Source organism: Pan troglodytes, chromosome 4, assembly GCF_028858775.2.
Source record: "Pan troglodytes isolate AG18354 chromosome 4, NHGRI_mPanTro3-v2.0_pri, whole genome shotgun sequence".
Classification (NCBI taxonomy): Eukaryota; Metazoa; Chordata; class Mammalia; order Primates; family Hominidae; genus Pan; species Pan troglodytes.
Genome location: NC_072402.2, coordinates 131887556 through 131896295, shown reverse-complemented (window position 1 = coordinate 131896295; position 8740 = coordinate 131887556). Strand labels below are relative to the sequence as shown.

The 8740-nt window shown below is 50.6% G+C and overlaps 1 protein-coding gene across 10 annotated transcripts in view; it reads right to left on the bottom strand.

Moving 5' to 3' along the window:
* Nucleotides 1-2184: 2184 nt before the first annotated feature.
* Nucleotides 2185-8740, bottom strand: part of TCF7 (transcription factor 7) — a 33491-nt gene continuing 26935 nt past the window's right edge. For 3 of the 10 annotated variants that reach the window (XM_054684582.2, XM_009449659.5, XM_054684590.2), the window contains 6 exons: nt 8039-8158; nt 7460-7622; nt 7243-7350; nt 6703-6751; nt 5474-5546; nt 2185-4170 (listed from right to left, as the gene is read on the bottom strand). In XM_054684582.2, coding sequence (XP_054540557.1) covers nt 3873-4170; nt 5474-5546; nt 6703-6751; nt 7243-7350; nt 7460-7622; nt 8039-8158 — 811 coding nt within the window. In that variant the 3' untranslated portion in view covers nt 2185-3872. Of the gene's footprint in view, nt 4194-4448; nt 4629-5473; nt 5547-6702; nt 6752-7242; nt 7351-7459; nt 7623-8038; nt 8159-8740 lie in introns of those variants that run through there. The other 7 variants (XM_054684584.2, XM_054684587.2, XM_054684586.2 and 4 more) reach the window with 5 other exon arrangements.

The window sequence follows — 8740 nt, the reverse complement described above, 5'->3', positions numbered from 1 at the left end:
TCCCTTTACTTGTGGCCTTCCTGGCCAGGCTTATGTATACTGAACAAAGCTAGGGTGCAGTGCTTCTGAGCTAGCTGTTGGGGGTCCACAGCCAGAAGGAATGGGAGACCACAGGAGCCATTCAAAAGATAATTACATGTCAGAAGAGAGTCCATCCATGGGGTTCTGTTAAAGTAGACACCTTCACGTTGGGAGACATAGGCTTTGTCTGCTTGCTGGGCTGAACCCTCACCATATCCACTGAGAACAAAATGGGGAGCAGCTGTACCAGGGGAGGGATGAACGTCTTTCACCCAAGTTGCCAGTCTGCTAGTTGTCTGGAAATGTTCAAGGGAGGCTAAGGTATCTTGTCTTATGATGTCTCAGGAAACAGGGTTGGTTCTCAGCTGGCAGTGAAGGGGGACTGGTGTGGTATTAGAAGTTGAACTTGAGGTTGCAATCTCAAGTCACCCTCTGGCCTCGCAGGAATGCACCAGGGTGATTTGGGAGGATCTGAGTTTCCTTTATGAAGTCAGATTAAAAAAAAAAAAAAAAAAAAGCTGATCTGATTTAAACAGAGTTGCCAAAGACTTCCCCGCCAATACACAAAGACTGCATTGTTCAGGTACCCTGTGTACTCTAAGTGAGACACCAAATCAGATGCAGCAACCTGGTCTTGCATAAGCCCTGGTTAGAATGTAGGTTTTTTAAACAACTAGGCCAGTAGCCAGAACAGAATTCTTTAAAATGGGACAGATGTCCAGAGAATGGCTAGTGTCCTCTAGCACTCTCTCAGAAGCAAAAGCAAGTCTGGGGTTACAACTTCCAGTGGCCTACTTTAAATAGACGCTGCTCTGGAAAATGACTTTCTTTATACTTTAAACACAAAATCCAAAAAATAGAACTCAGTGGAGTGACAATGACAATGCATGATGGTGGCACAGTGGCTGTCCCATGTGAAATACTTCTTGCCTGATGTGTATCATCTACTTGTTGACTGACCTGTTGAGGTGCCTTCATGACACCTTTTACATTCATGATAGGTCTCAGGAAGACAGCAGTGTACTTGGTGGAAACTCATGTAAAAAGTGGGTTGTAGGGAGCTAAACAGTGAGTACACATGGTATATGGATACGGAATGGAATAATAGACATTGGAGACTTCAAAAGGTGGGAGATGAAAGGGGGATGAGGTATGAAATCCTACCTGTTGAGTACAATGTATACTATTTACGTGCACAGTACACTGTTTGGGTGAGAGGCACACTAAAAGCCCGGACCTCACCGCTACCCAATATGTTCATGTAACACAGCTGCACTTGTACCCCCTAAATGTATACAAATAATCTAAAAATAGCCCGGACCTCACCGCTACACAATATATTCATGTAACACAGCTGCATTTGTACCCCCTAAATGTATACAAATAATCTAAAAATAAAGTGGATATGGTGGCTGTCGTGTCCACCAACAGCGTATGTGACTTTTTAAAAAGTGGGTAATAGATTTATCAAACTTGAAGGCTTGTGTGAAAATATGAAAAATACTTTGTGTCTTAACAGATGCAGTCTTTGGGTGCAGCGCACCAGCATGGCACATGTATACATATGTAACTAACCTGCGCATTGTGCACATGTACCCTAAAACGTAAAGTATAATAATAATAATTTTAAAAAGAAAGATGCAGTCTTTGGGAGGAAGGGGTGCTATTAAAAAATCCTCCTTTAGGATTTTGTGGTGCTAATAGGTTATAAAAGACTCCTGTTTGCTCTTGTTTTCCTTGAAGTAGGATATGCACTTGTGGAATGTTTTCTTTTCTCTCTGCCCTCAGAGGAAAATGGAGCCTAGTGGTCATGTGTACCTACTTCAGGTTGAATTGTCTTGTCAGCCTTTATGGACGGCAGTTGGCGACTCATTTATTCTCATATGAGCACTGGGGAGCAGGCTGGCCTGCATCATTGTGGGGTTAAGAGCAAAGCTTGGAATGGGAGTATAGGCATAGCTCTCAGGTGAGGCAGGCAGGGCCCACACCCCTTTAGGGGAGATGACAAGTGTAATCCCTGGTTTCTACAGGCTGGAGGTTTGGGAACATATGTACCATAGGAAACAAACTCCAAGTTTCCTGACTGTGGAGAAGAAAAGGAAAGAATATCATGCTCTGTTACTGAAACAGCTTATTCCTCAGGGTCAGGCTTTGAAAAACAAACCCAGTAAAAAGTATCTTTATTCTCATGTTTAAAAGTTTTTCTATGATGATGCATTAACAATACAAAAATATTTTGAACACTACAATAATCTTTTTCTCAAGACTTCTTGCAGTGTTACACTAGAATATGTGATCTTTGGATTCTGAGAAACCAGTGGCTAAAGTAGGAACTAAAGGCTTTTTTTGAGGGGTGTGTGAGTACATGGACAGCCTTTTTTTTTTTTTTTTTTTTTGAGATGCAGTCTCCCTGTTACCCAGACTGGAGTGCAATAGCGCCATCTCGGCTCACTGGAACCTCCGCCTCCCGGGTTCAAGTGATTCTCCTGCCTCAGCCTCCCGAGTAGCTGGGATTACATGCGCGCACCACCACGTCCAGCTAATTTTTGTATTTTTAGTAGATACAGGGTTTCACACCATGTTGGCCAGGCTGGTCTCAAACTACTGACGTCAGGTGATCCACCTGCCTCGGCCTGCCGAAGTGCTGGGATTACAGGCGTGAGCCACCGCGCCTGGCCCGACAGCCCTTTTTCTTTGGATTTAGGCAAAAAACAAAAATTAAATTAAAAAAGACTTGTTTTTCAAGGCTGAGGGTTGAAGCTTGGCTCAAAAATGGGTTAACGTAGGCTATGGTGAAAACCTGTTGTCCACTACTGGAGGTTTTCTGGGCTCCTTGATCTAGTTGTAATGGTCCTCTGTCCCGCAGCCCCATGGGGAAACTGGAGCCGGCCTGGACTGAATGCTGAAAGACAGGCTCTGGCTGTCGTGAGGTTTTGGGTTTGCCCTCTCAAGCTGCCCAGGAGCTGGCTGGACTGCCATAGATGAACTGGAAATGGAATTGTGAAAAAGGCTCTGTGAACGGGGAGGGGTGCACACTGGATTTGGGCCATGACTTCTTTGAACTATTGACTGTAGCTGCTAGTGACAAGCCTGGGGCCAGAGCTTCTTAGGCTGGTGGGTTTCTCAGGGAACACTTCCAAATTTGAACTAGAGCTAGATACACCCTCCCCTCCCCAATTTGCCTGATAAGGTAGTGTCAGATTATTTCTGTTGCTTAGGTTGATAGGCCTAAACTTAACCTATTCCATTCCCCTTCCTGCTCCTTGCAAGCTCCTGAGATCATAGTAAGGGGCTTCCTCTGGTCCAACTTATGAGTAGCAGCTGGTTTTGTTTTTGTTTTTATAAACAGAGCTTCTCCATTTCCTTAGAAGAGCTGTCATCTTGAGCTTTGTGGTTGTGACCATGCTCACATGTTGTTTGACAAACCAGCTCATTCTTGGTCCATGAAGTGTCTGAATGGGGAGGGTGTGGCAGTGGGGGATGGGGGAGATGGGTAGAGAAGGTAGCTAGGCTCAGTTCAGCCCATCTCTGACCTACAGCAGAAAAGCTAGGGAGGCAGAGGCTTCTGGCTGGCAAGACAGATGGTACAAAGAATAGATGCAGGCAGCCATAGGTACAAGGGATTCCCTTAATTAGATGACACATCAAGACAGATCTGATTCCCACCACTTGGAGCAGTTTGAATCGATGACCCCAGGTTCAGGCAGAAGTTCTGCAGCCTCTGAAATCTTCAGGGTCTGGACCCTGAGATGACGTTAACAGGACCCCTGGCCAGTTTCCATGAGATCTGGGTCTCTGTCACTTTCTCTCAGGGGGTAGGCTCCTGGATGTGGCCAGGTGTCTTGTGCCTGCTAGGCCACCTGTCTCTGAGATTCCTGTTGCTGTACCTGTGTGCTCTGCAGGGTGCTGCGGGGGGCCTGTGGGGGCCCTGGGGTTGGGAGGCTGAGAGCAGTGGAGAGACCTGGGGATGTAGGTGCCGGCTCCGCAGGGCTAGTAAGCAGTTCTGTGGGGAAGCGGGGCAGCAGATGGTATGAGGGTGAGTCCTGGGGAGCTGGGGACCCGGGGCAGCCTAGAGCACTGTCATCGGAAGGAACGGGGCTGGGGCAGCGGCCTTCTCCGGGTAAGTACCGAATGCATTTCTTTTTCCTCCTAGGAATAGTGAAGAGAGTTATCTGTAAACAGAGGGTGAATTCATAGTCATACACCACAACCAAAAAATGCTGCCTTTGCACAGGCCTGGCTGATTCCTTGTCCTCTCTTCCTGGGACTTGGGTGGTAAGTCAGTGTCCTCAGACTGCCATTCTGCTTGGTCTGGCCCAGACCTAGGACAGGTGCAGTTCCCAGAACAGCCACAAGGTGGCAAAGGGGCCTTTTGTCACTAGGCCTATGGGCTGTCACCTGTCTTCCAAGGGAGTCATCTCCCAGTCCCGGCCTTTGAGCTTCTCCAGGTGTGTTTGTGGGACTCACATCTGCACCAAGGCAAGGGGCCGCAATGCCTATGGCTTCCTTGCCCAGCCATCCCAGTCCTCAGGCTGGGCTAGAGGAAGAAGACATGGACAGTGACTCTTGTCCATGACCATCCTTGAGTTCTCTGGGCCAGTTTGTCTCTGATGGAATGAATGGAATAGAACTTCCCCTGAAGACAGGGTTGTTTCCCACCGTGCATATGTATGTGGATACACAGACACACCCCAAACTCCTCCTTGCCCTTGGACAGGGAGTGTGGTGGGTACACTGAGAGGCTGGACAAGTGTTCCTTAGAGCCAGTGGCCTTACTGCCTGGAGTACCCTCTATCTTAGCCCTGCCAGGCCTGGCCTGAAACTGACTGAGGAAACTTTAACCACTTGTTGGGTAAACCTTGTCACACCCACAAGTATTTCTCTGTTGTATGGTGAAACGCATGAGCCCTTTCCCTCAGACAGCCCAGGGTACCCCCTGGGTCCTCTCCCCCAGCCTCTCCAGCCCTTTGGTATCAGTAGGTACAAGATAGCAAGTCATAAGGCTACCTGGCAACCAGATGGTTCTGTGTTGTTGTCACCTTGCTTTTTCAGATTAAGGGCTCAGGATGGTACAGGCAGGGATCCCATGGGCCATAATGACTTTGAGGCCTGGTAGAATGGGCTCCAGGCCCCCTTAGTGGTGGCTGAGCTGTCTGTTTGCTGAGGACCTGCTAGGCCCACTGGCATCAGAGCTACCTTCTTGAGTCTGTCCTTCCTTTCTGGAACATTCTGTGTCTTTCTCTCCAATCCTCCTGCACTTAGACCCAAGTGGTCTTCTCCACACGCTGTGTTCAGTATTTACTACTATTCTCAGGAGGCCTGGGCTCCCAATCTGCTGAGTATGCTAGTGGGCTGAGGGGCCAAAGGAGTGGGCTGCAGGCCCAGTGGAACATGTGCAGAGTCAGGGAAGCAGCTTAAAGCAAAGGGAGAACGATGGTGGGGACAAACCCACCTGCACGGACCACACCAATCCGTCTGCTGGTTGAGGCCAAAGCGAGCACGGCATTTCTTAGGCGAGCCAGGGTCTGCTCACAGCCATGCCAGAGGGGTAGAGCAGGGCAGAGGGCGAGCAGGCAGCGGGGCAGAGCAGGGCCCAGAAAGAAGAGGTAACATCAGTGTTAGCCAGTTATAGACACCCTACAGCCCCCATAGGCAGAGTGGGCCTCTCCATGGCACAGCCAGCCCCAGTGGGAGCCCAAGAGCCCAGAGCCAAGATATCAGGAAAGGTGGGCACCCAGGTACGCAGTAGAGGCAGTCGGAAGAATGGGAGGGAGGGAGTCCTGTCAATCTGGCTCATCTCTGTGGCTTGTGGGGCCCTTGCAGCATGGAGGCTGCAGAGGGGCCCAAGGAAGACCATGGAGATCCAGCCTTTTATGCCCTAGGGCCACCCACCTCCTCCCCACCTCCCTACCCATTTTATCCAGTTTTTCTTCATTCTTGACCTACATTCCTTCAAGGGATAAGGCTGAAGGCTATACCTTATGCTGTTCTACACACTTGCAGATGGAAGGAAGGGCCTATTCTTTGCCTTGGAAAAAGGGCTAGGAACTCTGCCCTGCTCTGTCCCAGTCCTAGCCTCCAGCTTCCCTGTGTGGGGACAGCACGGCTGAGGTGGTCAGGGATGTGGAGTCTAAGTTACCAGAGGGGCAGGAATTCACCCATAGGAAGGAGGCCTGCAGCAGGGTGTGGGCTTCTCTACATAGAGCACTTTGCACTGCCATGAAAAATGTTGAAGTGGGGGTGATAAATTGCCAGGCTCCAGCCAGTAGGCTGTGTGTCTACTGGGCCTAGTCATGGGGCCTAGCTCAGCCTCTCCCAGTCTCAGCAGAACTAGCCAGGACATTGTTTGGGCTAAGCATCAAACCATACAGTCAGTTCTTTGCTGGTTTCTCTGGTGAGTGGAGCTAGCAAAGGTAGTGGGTGCAAGGCAGAGGAACACACCATCTACTCCAATTCTACCCAGCAGAAGCCAGTTCTGCTGGGTTTCCCTGGGACTTAGTATAATATAGCTGTTTCTTGCATGGGAATTTGACTTGTGAGATGCAGGCCTTGTTTTCATAGGCCCCAGGCCCTGGAGGCTCCTGGCTGGGTACCGTGTTCCTCCCTTTGGGTCAGAGGAGGGCTGTTCTTGAAATGGGGACATGGAGAGGAGCCTCCACTGCTGCTGAGAGAAGGTCTCACCTGTGGTGGATTCTTGGTGCTTTTCCCTCGACCGCCTCTTCTTCTTCCCCTGCAGGGAACAAAAGGAGGGATGCTCAGATCTGGGAGGCAGACACTGGGATACCCACAGCCTGCTGCCTAGCTTGGGTAACTCTGGGATTCTGGGCGTACAGGCCCCTCCTACCTTGGGGTGCTGGTGTTTCTTGATTGCTGTTCTTGCTAGGCTGCTATGGAGTGCATTTAGAAGCTCTTCCCTCACCCCAATCTGGTCTCCAGTTTGAATGGAAGGAGGTGACTTCCAGACCCCTTTCTCCCCTTCTGCCCATGTGGCCCAATCAAATGTTGGGTAACAGCCCATGTGTGAGCATATTCTGGAGTGGAGAATAGGATGTGGGCTTGTCCTCTTCTGAGGCAGCCATGGGAGGCCTTGGACCCTCCGTGCCCTTCCTCATCGGTGCCTTCAGGACAGTAGTTCTGCGTTCCTTACTGAGATTGTGGCCTGGGGCATGGTATCTCGAAGGGTCCCCTGCCCACCCCTGCTGTGTGTCACTAGGCACTCACGTAGTTGTCCCGCGCTGACCAGCCTGGGTATAGCTGCATGTGCAGCTGCCTCTCCTTGCGGGCCAGCTCATAGTACTTGGCCTGCTCTTCTCGCGACAGCGCGTGCCACTGCAACAGGGAAGGGGGGCAGGTGGGGTGCATCAGGGAGTCAGCAGGCTGCACCAGGCTGAAGATGGTCGGGGAGCATCCCTGCCAGCCCACCTGCCCATGGTCTCACCCTGCGGCCCAGGATCTGGTTGATGGCAGCGCTCTCCTTAAGTGTGCACTCTGCAATGACCTTGGCTCTCATCTCCTTCATGTACAGCATGAAGGCATTGAGGGGCTTCTTGATGGTTGGCTTCTTGGCCTCCTTCTCTGCCTTGGACTCTGCTTGTGTCTTCCTGAGGGGCACAAATCCAGATTGTTCAGGAGCCCCCCGAGTGCCCACCTAATGGCAGCCTCCTCCTCTAGTGTGGGCCTAGAGTGTGTGTAAGTGTATGATACCAGAGTTTTCTAAGTGGAATCTTTCCTAGCTGCCCCCAAATGGGTGAGCAGACAGCTAAGTAACTGTTCCTTATAGGAACACTACAGACAAGTGGGAAAAGCATGTGTTAAGGACTTCTGAGCCCCTCCTCTGTTGGCTCAGAAAAATCCTTGTTCCCCATCCCACCCACCCCCTCCTACTTCTGAGGATCAAAAACATAGCCAGAGGCACAAAACAGCTTAGCCAGGGACCTCGTGGCAGTCCTCAGGCCTGGTGGGGAGGCATGTGTATCCTGACTGACACATCCCCTGCGATCATTGTCTTTTCACTCACAGGTTGCGGTCGAAGGGCTGCAGCTCCTGCTTCCCTGAGGGGGGCACAATGGCCGGGTGGGGGATGGCTGCTGGGTGACCAGGTACACCAGAACCTAGCATCAAGGATGGGTGGGTGAACCTGGAGGCAGGAAGAAAGTTAACACTGAGCCAAGAATTATGGGCCAGACCTTTGGACACACACGGAGGCCCCTGCATAATACATAACTTGAGGACACAGGTGAACAGATAGATACTCTATCCTACTGGCCTAGACATAAGTACACAGAGATAAATACAAATACCTGCTCCCAGCACACTACACAGACACACTGCAAAAATCTACATAGATTGCCATTCAGGTGGTTACTACATAGGTCCCAAGTAGCTTTTGAATCTGTCCCTTTTTCACGTCCTTCCCCTACCAACCCAGCCTCAGGAGCCTGTGGCTGCCCTGTGAGGCCTCATCCCTCTCCTGCTTGACCCTTCCAGGCCTCTCTCCACACAATAGCCAGAGTAACCATTAGAGACACCTGAATGTTCCTGGCCTGCTTCGGCTGAAATTCCCCCAGCGTCCAAAGAATAGAACCCAGGCTGCTCCCAAGGGCCTGCACAGCCCTGCATGAGCATCCTGCTGCTGTTGCTAGCCCCTTCTCTTCCCCTCTGCTTCCTGTCCCTCTCCGTTCCCCGTCAGCCCCAGTTATGGCTGTTCCCTTGTTTTCTT